General features: G+C 38.4%; 1 protein-coding gene across 4 annotated transcripts in view; it reads left to right on the top strand.

Annotated features, from left to right (window-relative positions):
- EMB140 (EMBRYO DEFECTIVE 140) overlaps positions 1-14,620 on the top strand; it is a 342,658-nt gene that overhangs the window by 52,373 nt on the left and 275,665 nt on the right. For all 4 annotated transcript variants that reach the window (XM_089395342.1, XM_089395341.1, XM_089395343.1 and 1 more), the window contains 2 exons: positions 11,509-11,566; positions 11,695-11,910. In XM_089395342.1, the coding sequence (XP_089251468.1) occupies positions 11,509-11,566; positions 11,695-11,910 (274 nt within the window). The remainder of the gene's footprint in view (positions 1-11,508; positions 11,567-11,694; positions 11,911-14,620) is intronic.

Here is a 14,620-nt window from a genome sequence, read left to right as displayed (position 1 = left end):
TTTTTTGTGTTTCATAAGGTGCATGTCTTCATTCATTACCTCCTCTTGGAAAATGTGCACTCTACTTTATAATTTCACAATCATTATTTAATGTTCATCACTATCACCTTTCGCATTTTTCATACGTTCAAACTTCAGTTTCTCATATGCCACTGATTCTTTCTCCTCATTTAATATCCACTTATGAGTTTACACTCCACCATTCTTAAATAAACCCTGCAAAATTTCACTTATGAAAATTTATCCCTATGAAAATAAATGAATGGTTTTATGTGAAGTGGATAAAGAAACTCACGTCCAATATAAAAGTGGACCACAATTCGACGCAACATTTCTCTTGGAAACTTCTGAAGAGAGCCATTATTTCTCAGGAAGAAGAGAAGAGGATTTGACCTGGGAGGTGGATGACGATGAGGAAGAAACTGAGGTGAAAGAGGAAGAGAGGATTTTCAAAGATAAAATTGTCACCGAATCGGTAGAAATGGTGAACGTTGGTGAAGATTCTGGCGAGGAACCAATACCTAGGTAAGGTTTGGCCGCAAAATCTGAAATTGTTGTCGAATCAGTTGATAGATCAGATATTGCCGAAGAAGTTGTGGAGAAATCAAAGGTTGCCGAAAAAGTTTTAGAGGAACCAATGGTTGCTGAAGAAATTGTGGAGAAACCAAAGGTTGCCGAAGAGTTGGCTGAGAAAACAGTAAGTGATGCAAATTTGGGAAAAGTCTCTATAATTCTTTATGAATGTGCCCATCACTTTGAAACAAATGCTCTTTTTTACACCTTTTAGCCAACATTTGTTGTTGTCACATTTCCAATAATGAATTCATTGGCCAGAATTTTAATTTTTTTCTGATCCATTCTCGCATCTTCTCTTGGGCAACGATTTTGTGACCATCATTAGTGAGTACATGCTTCCTTGATCTCGTGGGTAATAAATCTCCGTTTTGTTTCAAAATCTTGTGCTTCTTTATGCAAAATCAATCCTGAGGTCCAATACACCTTCCAAAGTACCAATGTATATAGCAGTACAAGTAAATATTATCAATTAAACATTGAAGAGTCTGCACTAGCAATCAATCAAAGGAAATGTGCTCAGTCACCATAATACGGTCTTAGTTAGGTAAACTGGCCTAATCAGTTTTCATAAAAATCGAACCCAACAAAAACACGACTTTGTCATTGTAAGCATATCAGTGTGCTTATAGCTTAGAATTTTGTGCACCTGTTGAATTGTTGGAAGACACCAAATAGATTATAGTCTGACTCTTTGGGACACACCACTGTTTTCATGAGGGAACTAATGCAACTCTACCAAAAATGATCGAGGCTTTGGCTAGAAACAAAGATATTACTACTCTGTGACCGTTGATTCTATTATGGATCTAACCTGCGATCAAACCCTTCTTGCTCTGATCTCTGTCTCACCTTTTGTTGGGGATATTTTCCTCGTTGTAGGTTAGATCTTCTCTTGATGGTCCGATCTTCTATCAATAGAGTTGCCTTCACTTGCTACATCCACTTTATTCTGCACAACAACGTGCTTTCATGTCTTGAGAATCCAACTATCACAAGCAAACGGTCTTTCTTTCACGATATGGACATTAACACAGATCTGTGCTATTCTGCTGACTCCTCAAGCATTCCAATTCGTAGCTCCAACGCTCACACACATTGGTTTAACGCATACATGATTATAATGACAATCATATTCAGTGCTCCACGACTTCACGCTTTGCATGCTCATTTACTTGACAAACTCGTTCAACACCTAATTTAAGCTTGGTCACAAACTTCACACTGCTTGCTCATCCTTTACATAACATGCAGACCATAGGGGGTATGCAATTTAATAATTTAACACACAACGTAAAATTGAAATCCACACAATAGGTATGCACATAAAATCTAACTTCACTCTTTGCATGCTCATTTACTTGACAAACTCGTTCAACACCTAATTTAAGCTTGGTCACAAACTTCACACTGCTCGCTCATCCTTGCTCTGATACCAAAAAGTGATGCAACAGACCATAGGGGGCCTGCAATTTAGTAAATTTAACACACACAACATCAAATTGAAGTCCACACAATAGGTGTGCACAAAAAATCTCAGAAATAATTAATTAATAAATAAAATATTTACAAGAGAACTATTGGCCTAATCATTCCTCAATCTATCACACTTACATGCCTCATGGGCTCACCTAGATTTATACAAATTTTTCTGATCCTAAAGTAGGTTCTAGATCCTAAACAAACTCCCAAAATATCTCATGATCCATAAAAACTCTCATATAATCCCTTATCTCTAGATAAGATCTAACTAACTCACAAATCTCTCAACTCTTCCAAAATACTCTCGAACCTTCTCCTATTTACAATAATTCTCATTTTCTTTTAAAACTATAGGAAAATACAATAAATAACTAAATCCTAACTTAAGAAACTAACTCCTTTAGGAAACATTCAACCCTAGGTTACATGCTCCTGCATCACCTGGTAAGAAAATCAAGGCTTTAAGGTATGGTCCCTTTGAGATACTTGAAATGGCGGGTGGTAATGCCTATTGACTCAGTTTAACACCATGTATGTACATTTATTCAATTGTGAATGTAGAAAAATTGAAACGCTATGAACTTTCCATTCTAGATCAGGAAGAGGAACAAGTCTTACCTTCTGTGGAGGATTTGGCACCAGACGCTCAGGCAGAGTTGACAAAGGATACAATTTTGCAGAAGAGGTCCAGAACTACAAGATAGGGGCAACATGACCTGTGGCAGATTGGGTTGAAGGGACAACTTCTAGACAAAGCTAAATGGTACACTAGAGAAAAGGTGGAGGAAAATTGTCCTCACCTCATTCAGTAAAAGCTTTTGGGGACCAAAAGTCTCCCAAAATGGGGAGGTGTGTTCCGAATTTGATCATTATATTGTTTTTCATCCATCTCGATGCATTTGGAGTGGAAAAGTGGAGGAATCAGTTCACGAGACCGTTTTTATCAGTGGGGCCCAGTTTGGTGAAATGTGGTTTGAAACCTTTCGGGAGCATTTTGAGGCATCAAACTAATTTTTTTGGGGGGTAAAAATTTGCCGCTTTAGCGCCTTACTTTTTCACGCTATTCTACACATAAAGACCTTTGCAACGATGCAATAAGCACGCCAATTGAAGTCCGTATGCAAAAGTTATGCCACTCAGAAGTTGACCTTCCTATTTTAACACCTGTAGTTTGGGAGGATGCTGCGTCAATGCCCATTATTCATGAAAAAGGGGCTAGCCATGTGTTTGTGATGTAAAAGACTCTAGAAGAGTCTATTTTGTAACTCTAGTTAAGAGTTGATGTAGTCAAACTTAACCATTAGTAGGCTATTGTGATGTGTTATAACTGGGCCACTAGGAGGAAGATGCATTCTATTCTTTCGAGAGCATTTTGTTCCATAGCTGAGCAAAGATAGCCAGAAGAGATAGGAGGTAGAGCACATAGAGAGGATCTATGCATTGTAGCAACCCACGGGCCACAGACATTACTTCTTTGTACCTGCAACCATATTTCTAGACAAAGAAAGAGAGCGAAGCGACCTCACCTTCCAGCTGGGTTTTCTCTCGAAAGGGTTTCCCAAAGAGCATATCTTGTGTCTTGTGTGTGTGTGTGTGCTTATTTTGTCGTTCTCTACTTTTTTGCATAATTTCCATTCGCATGCATGCACTAATTACAGTTAAATCCACAGATCTTAAAGTTTAATAAACTATAATAGTGTAGAATTTTTAGAGTTATTATTATAATATTATTAGATCTATATTGACGAACTGTCCAGTGGAATATCCACGATAGTTTACGGATCAATAATAATAAGAAGAATTGATCAAAGGGTTTTCCCCACATTGGAGTTTTCCTTGGCATCCGCCAAATTTGGTGTCCTCTTGTCTTGGCTTGTCTTCTGCGTTTTGTTTCATGTTCTATCTACTTTTACTGTCAATGTGATTTCTATTGGAAAACTGAATTGGAAATTGTCATTGGGCTGCTAAAGGAACATTGAAGTAATTGTGTTAAGCATGGAACATACCATTGTTAACTAAAATTAAGAGTTTCTGAGCTCGTTGACTTGGGTTGACTATAGGCTTCACTGTGACTTTGACCGAACTGTTTCAGAGGTGCATTGATTGAAGTGTTGACTGAATTTCGGCCTCTTGTTCAGAGCTACCACAGGCTGAAATTCGGCCCTATTTTTGTAGACCTGTACTTTGACCAGAATTGACTTTTCTCTCTCATCGTTGACTAGTTTTGACTTGGATAAATTGAGGTCAGATTTGGAATCTTGTTGGAATAATTTTGATGTATTATTGATGAACAAAATTTCTCTCTCATAAGGAAAGATTGGTTGGGTTTTCCCCTTGTGGGTTTTTCCTTGGTTGTGAGCCTAATTTTTGGTGTCTCTTGTCTCTTGTTTATTGTTCATTGTGATCTCTATTGCTCTATTGATGAAATTGAATGGTTGAAGTTTTTCATGTATAACTGTTTAATGATTCAAATGGTAGAAGATGTCTAATTGTATCATTGGAAGTAGTTATCAATTTTGAAAAACTATACTAGTATTGATTGCACTAGAAAATCAACAGAGACCTCTCAGAACTAGCATTGCATGTGCCCTAAGAGGCTCGATGAGGCATTCACCTCTTTCCCAACTTGTAGTTGATTAACTTATAGTGCATGTCCTGTGATGAAAAAAGACAAGTTTGAAAATACTATCAAGGTGCAATGGGTGGGTGCCATACTTGTCTTGGACAATGAGCTGTAGGACAACTTGTTTATAGTGCAAATCATATCCTATAGCGTGAGCGATTGGATGCTCTCTACATGAGCCCAATTAACTAGTAGTAGACTAGGCCCTCAAACCTTGATTCCATAGATTACATCAGGTTTGATGATCATGTCCAAGAGATGCACTTTAGAGGAAATGTCCTGATGGTGCATATGAAAATGTTTGGCATGGTATTTGCTAGTGCGCATTACATCTTTGAGCTTCAATTTGCAGAAAGTGGCATTTCCATGCTAGTTCCAAGGTGTCTTTATGGTTCTAGAAATGTGTTGACTCACATATGCAAAATTTGTGCATGATACAAAATTGGTTAAGGGTTCACACTAATATGTGTGCCTCTCAAGTTACGTTATTTTCTTTGTTGGTGTGTCATTGATGTATTGTAGTTGATTAACTTATAGTGCATATCTTGTGATGAAAAAGACAAGTTTGAAAATACTATCAAGGTGCAATAAGTGGGTGCCATACTTGTCTTGGACAATGAGCTGTAGGACAACTTGTTTATAATGCATCATATCCTATAGCGTGAGCAATTGGATGCTCTCTACATGAGCCCAATCAACTAGTAGTAGACTAGGCACTTAAACCTTGATTATATAGAGTACATTAGGTTTGATGCTCATGTCCAAGAGATGCACTTTAGAGGAAATGTCCTGATGGTGCATATGAAAATGTTTGGCATGGTATTTGCTAGTGCGCATAACATCTTTGAGCTTCAATTTGCAGAAAGTGGCATTTCCATCCTAGTTCCAAGGTGTCTTTATGGTTCTAGAAATGTGTTGACTCACATATGCAAAGTTTGTGCACGATACAAAATTGGTTAAGGGTTCACACTAATATGTGTGCTTCTCAAGTTAAATTATTTTCTTTGTTGGTGTGTCATTGATGTATTGTTTTAGGTGTGGATGGTTTTGGGCATCTACAATGGGTGCCTATATACAAACATTGAGGTTTCTCCTATTCTCCTCTAGAATTATTGTCAATGCATCACCTTAGGAAATTCTGTGTGGGAATGAGGGTCAAACTAGGATCAATTGCTAACTTTTGTGCGATATTTTCTCAATGATGTCCTTTGTTTATACCTTGGTAGACGTTATTATGTGTTATTGCAGATGTCGTTGTGTGGCATTGCTAGATTTCTTTTGACAAACTTGTCTTCATATATGGTCTTTAACTAATATAAGCTTTGCTTAACCTTGACTTATTTGCCTTCATGCTCCTTTCCTTTATTTTTTAAATTTATGATTTTTGAATGTTTAGAAAGTCGTTTGCTTTATATTAAATACATCTCATTTTTAAATCTTTGAAAATATTTTACTTGCCTCCAGGCTTCTTAGACATGAATTCCAATACACTTGTTTTTCTTGGACATATCTCTTTGCATCCCTCTTAGATGTTCATACAAGCTAATGAAAACTTATTCAGAACTAGGGCTCAAGCCATACTTCAAGATTTGTTGTTAACAATTACATGCACCATGTATCAATTCTTTGATGCCATGTGAAGTTTTAGAGAAGATGCAACCACACACAAATCGATGAGAGATGCAGTAATAAAAAGCTTTATTATCAAGGAGTCTATTAAACATATTAGTGAACACTTATTTATCCTCTTGTTGGGTTGTTGTTAAACAAATTCCACATAACTAACCAACGACCTAAGTTTTCATGTTGAGACACATGTTAGGTTACTAATAATTAATGTGACCTCTAGTCACATTCAATTGAGAGTTATTACTCACTAAGATATTACAATTAGTTATTGATTTACCGATTCCACCTTTTCCGCAAACTTCTATTTTCCCCTGCCTATCCTCTATCTAAATCTAAAAGTTATCTCTTTTCTTCAAGGTTTTATATAATCGAATTATTATTTTTGAAGTAATAAAATAATTGAATGGTAGTAATAATAGTAAGAAATCCTATTGTATTTGGAGTTCAATAATTGTAGGGTGTTGTGTCCAAGGAGTTACGAAAAAACCTTATCGAGTTTATCAATAGTTCATACAAAATCATACACACCACTAATAATTGTTGTAACCTCTACTAACATTCATTTATGAGTTGCCACTCCAACATTGTCCACTCCATGCGCTTGCTATTATCCAACTTACCTTGTATGTGTGGGAATTACAAGGGTTTATGGTTGGAATGCACAATTGTTTTCTTAACAAGGAGGTAGTGTAACTAGTGTAAGGCTGGCCAAGCAATGGCATGGATTTCCTTGTCATAGTTTAGACCTTTGCATAAAATTTCAAGAGTGGCAGGAAATAAGACATCTATGCTTTTTGAGAATGATTCCTAAGGCATAATTTGAAGCATTGGTTGCAATATCAAATGGGGTGAATTAGGTTTTGAATTCCTTGGATTGGTGTGGAATGTTGTCCCCCACTCCCACTGGCAAGGGCATAGTGTGCAAGAGCACCTTGTTGCCCCACTCCAGGTCTTCAAGCCAATACTTGGGCAAGAGGGGGAGGGGTAACCTCACTTGCCCTAAAGTTATATATCCTAGTTTTTCAACCTAGAACAACTTTTTGAATGAAGATTTGAGTGGATTTATTGTAGAGACAAATGATGCATGAAAATAATCCCTACGACTACTAATGATTTATGTTTGGTTTATAAATGGTGAAAGGTATAACACTTAAGTGACTGCTGAAAGTGGTGTCCATTAATTCAATATAGAAGGGGGGCCTTAATCACTCTTTTGTATTCACAAGATATAGTCGTGGAAAATGAAAATGCATCACAAGAAGAAGCAACATACTACTATTCCATTTTAGAAGTTCATTCAACACTGGAAACCAAATTGGCGAGGCAAAGTATAGATCTAGTGGTTCATTCAACATGGAAAATAAGACAAAATTTGGAGGAACACAAGAACACTTTACTTGACAATGTGACCTCATACCTCACCAAGATCACATAGGTGAGAGATGAGTTGGCTGCCGTAGGAGAGGCTACCCATGAGGACTAGTTGGTCAAGATTGCACTAGATGGTTTCACCAAGCAGTGGGATGGATTGATATGTGGCATTGTGGCCAGAGAGCATGTTCCAGCCTGGAGGAGGATGTGGGATGATTTCATCCGGGAGAAGACCAGGAGGAGTGCCAAGAGTGGCAATTAGCGTGGTGGGGGAGACGAGGAGGAGAATGTTGCCCTTGTATCTAAGGGCAAGAAGGCGAAGTAGGGGTCTTTTAGTGGAGCTAAGTAGGAAAAGGGGAGGAGAAGGCCAAGGAGAAGGATATGAGCAAAGTGAAATGCTTTGTTTGTGGGAAGTTGGGTCACTATGCTGTTTGGTGTCCCGACAAGAAGGGAAAGAAGAAGGGTGTTGCAGCTTCGACAGAGGTGGATGAGTTCACCTCTAGATTTGACACAGAGTTTGCCTTATTGGTGAGTCTTGCCACTCATGCCACGTCTTCCAATATATGGTTTGTAGATAGCGGGGCATCTTGCCATATGATTGGATTGAGAGAGCACTTCACGAGTCTGATAGAGGAGGATATTGACTTGGAGGTTGTGCTTAGAGATAACTCCAAGGTCAAAGTAACAAGAGTGGGGACAATATACTTTCAAAGGGCGTCATTACCTCCTCTGTAAGTGACGGATGTTCTTTATGTTCTAGCGTTGAAGAAGAACTTGATTTCAATCTCCAGTATTGAGGACATAGGGTATGTAGTCTTGTTTCGAGTAGGATAGGTGCTCATATATCCCTAGGGATCTAGTGTCGAGTCAGGTAGTATGTAGTTTTGTTCCTAGGAGGACAAGTGCTCATATAGCCCAAGGGATCTAGTGTTGAGTCAACTGGAGTGATTGGAGTCCACAGTGGGAGGCTATATAGGTTCATGTTTCAGCCTACTAGAGCCTTGGTGGTTCAAACCAACAACAGTGAGCTGTGCAAGATCTGGCACATGTGGATGGCCCACTTGCACCATGGAGCATTCAGGATGCTAAGGGAGATGGTTACATGTTTACTTGAGTTCAACATTGAGCATCATGATGTGTGCAAGGGGTGTGCTTTGGGAAAGTACACAAAGGCACCCTTAGCAAGCAGTGATAGCAAGGTGCCAGGTATCCTAGACGTGATACACTCTGATGTTTGTGGTCTTATGTCTCATGTATCATTAAGTGGATCTAAGTACTATGTGGCCTTCATTGATGACTACTCCAGGAAGACTTGGATTTTCTTTTTGAAGACCAAGGATAAGGTCTTGAAGAGGTTCCAAGAGTTTAAGGTTCTTGTGGAGAACCAAACGGGGAAGAAGATCAAGGTATTGAGATCAGAGAATGGGGGTGAGTAACCTCCAAGGAGATGGAGGAGTTTTTAGTAGTGTTGGCATTAGGAGGGAGTACATAGTGCCTTATAACCCCCAACAGAATGGGGTGGCAGAGAGGAAGAACAAGCCCATAGTAGGTGTAGCTAGAGCTATGTCGCATGATGAGAGATTACCTTTCTTTTTATGGGCTGAGGCGTGTAACACTGCAGTGTATTTGCAGAACAGGGGCCCACATAGAGATTTGGGGAGTAAGACTCCCTGAGGAGGCTTTTTCTGGGAAGAATCCTGAGATTGGGCACATCAAGATCTTTGGGTGCCTTTCATTTTCGCACGTCCCTAAGGAGAAGAGGACAAATTTGGAACCCCCTGTAGAGAAGGGTATCTTTGCTGGTTATAGTGAGACCAACAGGGCCTACTGTATATACATTCCTATGCAGAGGAAAGTTGTCCTGAGGCGTGATGTGAGATTTGAGGAGGAGAGGGCCTTGAGGAGGTCTCGGGAGGTTGATCTGGTAGAGTAACAGTCTCCTCAGCAGGGGCCACACCACAGGTATTAGGATCTTCAGGTGGTACACTAGGGTCAGGAGGATCACCTACTTCAGGGGTGACAGGTTCACAGAGTCCAGTATCACCGGGTGTAGGATCTCAGAGTCCAGGTTCACCATAGAGCACAGGACGGGCTTCCTCGTTAGGAGGAGAGGCTCCAGTTGAGGATTTTCCCATACTGTTGAGGGGGCCACTATAGGGAAGAGGAAGCCAAGATTATAAAAAGAAGCCTAAGGAAGAGGTTAAGACACAAGAGAGGAGACACAAGGAGCGAAAGGGATTTTCCCTAGTGCCAGTGGCTCAGTAGACTGAAGTGTAGAGGAGGAAGTGTAGGAGGATTTGAGGGCGTATCCAGGAGGCCGAATTGCTGGAGATTGCAGGACTGAGTTGTTGAAGTGAGGGATGTCAATTTAATTGGAGAGCCCAATTTACCAGGGCCGAATTTCTTGAGGTGCAGAGGCAAGCTCGAAGGGAAGGCATAGGGTCAATTTGCTGGTGAATTGCTAAGCTAAAATTCTCTAGGCCAAGTTTATTTAGAGGCTGATTTCCAGCAGGCTGAATTCCTTGGACCGAATTCATCCATTGGGGGCCAAGTTACAGATTCCAGTAAATGTATATTTCCTTGTAATTCTCTGTGGGTTGAAAAGCCTGATTTTCTAGATTAATTATTGCTGGAGAATTGTTGTGGGTATTTATCTGTTGCAACTTGTGACTGATCTCTTGGAATTTTTATTTCCACTGCATATAATTTCTAGAGGTTAAAATATGAATGATTTTATTTTTCAGCAATTCAAAATCGCTGGGAATAAATAATTGCTGTGAGAAAATAAATCTGGGCTGGTATTAGGAGATTTAACAGTGTATATGCCACACTAACCCACATGATATGATGACATGGGACACGGAGGACATGGAAATAGAGTGCCCAACATGGGACATGTCAAACCCAAAAACATGACACAATATATATATATATATATATCAATGTTGTGAACATCGACATCGGGATAAAATAGGCAAGGGTCCGGAAAACCAAAAAATTGTAAAAATCGGGAAAATATCGGTATAAATCGGCAAAAATCGGCGAAATTAAGATACCATAAAAAGATATTTAAAAATCAGCAAACATCGGCTAGGCCAAAAAATCGTGATTTCGAGGTAAAATTGGGATGTTCGCAACACTGATATATATATAGTTTCAAAAACAAGGATATATATTAAAAAATTACAAATCTTAAATACAAAAATTAAATATAAACATAAAGATGCAATTTTTTTTGAAAATAGAACATTTACAAAACTCTTCGAATCCCTTCAAAACCCAATTTTACCCTTCATCTGCTCAATGAGATACCATAAGAGCTTTTTTCATCCAGACGAAAGTGAGAAATAACAATGATAAATGATTTTTATAGTCAAATAGGTAGGGCACATGTCCTAGCATGTCCATGTCTGACATGCAGGATATGGACACAGCATCCCTGGGGGTCATGTCCTGTTACTTAGTTTCCACAGTTTTTCATTCAGCATTTCTTCCTTATTGGTGCTGTTCCTTGAGTGGTAAAGATTATCAAAAGAACGTATTCCTTTTTCTTGCTTTTATTTAAACCTTAAATATTCCTTTGCAACATGTCTTTTCAATTTATGGCCAGTATATAACATGTGGACAGCTGGAATCAGATGTGAGTCATCAGTAGATGCATTGTTTTTGCATTCTATATGCATCCTGATTTGTGATATGAATTTTCTTGAAACGTGTATTAATTTCTATTGGATCTTACTGTGTTAACATGCTGTAATTTCTCAGAATGCAGATCTTCCTACATCTTTACAAGTGCCAAATAATACACACTTCTCTTATTTCTGATGCAGTTCTGAAGCTGTGTCAAGCATTGAGCCATTGTATGAACGGGGAGTACATGAGTATCTGGTAGGTTTGTGGATGTTTTGGTTGATCAAACCTTTTCGAACTTCTTGTTGTATATATTGCTTTAGAAAAATATTCTTCAGCCGTTGGTAGCTATTTCACTCATCTGTTCAAATAATGTTTTTTTTCAGTCTGTTCCTTTATGGTCCGAGTATCTGAACTTCATACAAGAGCGTGATGAGTCTGTATCACAATGCACACTAGAAGGTGTTGAAAAGATGAGGGCTCTTTTTGAACGAGCTCTCACTGCTGTGGGTGTACATGTGGAAGATGGTGGGAAATTGTGGGCAGCATATAGAGAATTCGAGCAAGCTTTACTCATCGCAATGGAAGAAAATAGCAAAGAGGTTGGTATCTTTTAACTAAATTCGTCAATTTGGTAGCACACCATTTCAATTAGCAAGAAGTTTTAGGTATCTTGCATGTCGTTTCTACTATAGGAAAAATATTTCTTTTGGGAGGAGAATAACATGATGTGAATACTATCCAATTTGTATTTGACATTTGTAGATTCCAGGTAAGTTATTGTCAATTATCAAGCCTGGTGAGTTAGCTTGAGCTTCCTGTAGAAGGTCTTCGGGTTGACCCCCTTGGTTGGATCCCCCTGTGGCATGCCTCACTCAATGTTCCTACTAGGTGAAAGCATTATAATGAACATTGATGGGTTTACATTGGATGCCCTCAATGAATGTGGGAACTGCTTGTGGGTTTCTCCACAAGGTTTTCCTTTTTGAAAAAGAAATATTGTCCACTATCATGGCAATGTTGGAAAGTATAACTAGGTTCAATCTTCATAATGACGTGTAAATATGATTTTATGTAATTGATGTAAAGAAGAAAATAAAATTATTTTTGTAAAAGCTTGAATCATGGGTTTCATAATCAAGAAATTTTATTTTAGTTAAGGTTCCCATTGTGAACCTTTAGGATTTGTCATCAAGTCATAAAGTCTATTGAGTCAATGTCAAAGTTTGGAGACCCATTTGGGCATGTTACACATTGTAAAAGGTAATTTATTTGTCATAAACTCTCCAAGACCTTGTCACAAAGTCACCTTGAAGTTGGCCTAAAGATGTTTCCAGAAAGGCATGTCGGCCTAGGCACATGTTCAAGTCGGCTTATTTTGGATGCACTGACTACTATAAATAGGCAACTCGACCTTCATTTGGAGACACACAATTTCGGTCAATCTGAAGCAGCAAGAAGTGCGAGTAAGGTGAAGGAAGACAACCATATAACCAACATTAAGAAGGAAGGAAAGATCGAAGCATTTGGCACTGTTTTTGGGCTAGTAACCTCACATGTGTGGCAGAAAAGCTAGGGTTTTTGCAGTGGTATCATAACAGTCCAAGAGAAGGTCATCTAAAGGGTCAGGTAAACGTTTGGAGAGACTAGTGAATGATTCATAATAATTACATTAAAAAAATTAAATAATTTAAGGTGGTCGGGTAAGCGTTTGGGTGGTAGGGGTTAATAACTCATAATAACAATAATATAAAAATTAAATAATTTAATTATTAAAAAAATTTAGTCTAAATTAAGGAAGAAAGTTAAGCTGGTGGATAAATATACACCCCCACAAACCCGTTCAATGTTGTCGATGACAATGACCGATTTCAACAAAACACTGATTGATCTTGAGAATAGGATTACTAGCCACTTTGATGATTTCAACCAAAAATTAATCGATCTCGAGAGTAAGGTTATCGGACATTCTGACGATATCAAGAAGCTTCAGGATATGACAAATTGGATAGAACAACAGCTCGGGCAGAACTATATCAAATCCGAAATGAATCATAATCAGACAATGTCAATGCTGAGCATTTTGTGTGACAGGATGAAGGTTACACCCGAACAACTACTCCAAGATGATGGAGGTAATCAACAACACAATTCATCAGATTCAACAAATTCAACAGATTCTCATAAAAAAACGAAGTCTCCAAAAAATCATCCACGCACCATCAAGGAAATAGTAACACGATTTTTTCAAATAAGCAACTTTGGAATACATTCACCAATCAATATAGTAACGCAACTTTTTCAAATAAGCAGCTTTGGAATACATTCACCAATCAATACCCTCTTTTCTCTCCACCGTTAGCGATGTATCAACGAAGAGCAAAAATCGAGCTACCCAAATTCGATGGTAACGAAAAATGCAGCGTTGCGTGGTTGAATAAAGCAGAAGAATATTTCGAGATTTACGATATTGACAATGATGATGAAAATATTAGACACGCTTCCATGAAAATGGAAGGCGAAGCATATAATTGGTATATGTGGTGGAAGAAGACGACACTCGCTATTAGTTGGAGAAAATTTAAGGATGCATTGTTTAAAAGATTCCAAGGTGTAAAGGAAGAAGAGTTATTTTCAACACTCATCAAAGTGCGACAAAAAGGAAATGTGCATGAATACACTCAAGAATGGGACACCTTAGCAACACAAGTACCTGGGTTATTAGAATCTCGTCTAATTCAATCATACATCTTCGGACTTAAAACTCATCTACGAGTAGAACTTGAGCTTCATGACATTACGTCAATAGAAGTAGCAAGACAAAAAGCAAAAACTGCTGAAAAGAAATTTGAATAGATACTGTGGTCAAAACCGGAAAAAGTATATTCGAGACGAAGAATTCCCCAGTCTGTGGATACAGATAATACAAGATTGCAACACGAGTACCTGGGTTATCAGAATCTCGTCTAATTCAATCATACATCTTCAGACTTAAAGCTCATCTACGAGTAGAACTTGAGCTTCATGACATTACGTCAATAGAAGTAGCAAGACAAAAAGCAAAAGCTGCTGAAAAGAAATTTGAACAGATACTGTAGTCAAAACCGGAAAAAGTATATTCGAGACGAAGAATTCCCTAGTCTGTGGATATGGATAATACAAGATATTTTCCACCACATCTTTGTGAAGGCGAAAAATCCAACGTGGAAATGCAAAGGTTAAAAGAAGGCAAGTGCAAACGCTGTGGTGAGAAGTGGGACCCTAAACATAGGCGTGCTAAAGGAAAAGAGTCAAAGAACTTATATAACTATG

Source organism: Pinus tabuliformis, chromosome 1_2 (assembly GCF_031772625.1).
Source record: "Pinus tabuliformis cultivar Carrire ecotype Pingquan chromosome 1_2, CPIR1, whole genome shotgun sequence".
In the NCBI taxonomy this organism is placed as follows: domain Eukaryota; kingdom Viridiplantae; phylum Streptophyta; class Pinopsida; order Pinales; family Pinaceae; genus Pinus; species Pinus tabuliformis.
This window is presented reverse-complemented; position numbering and strand designations above follow the sequence as displayed.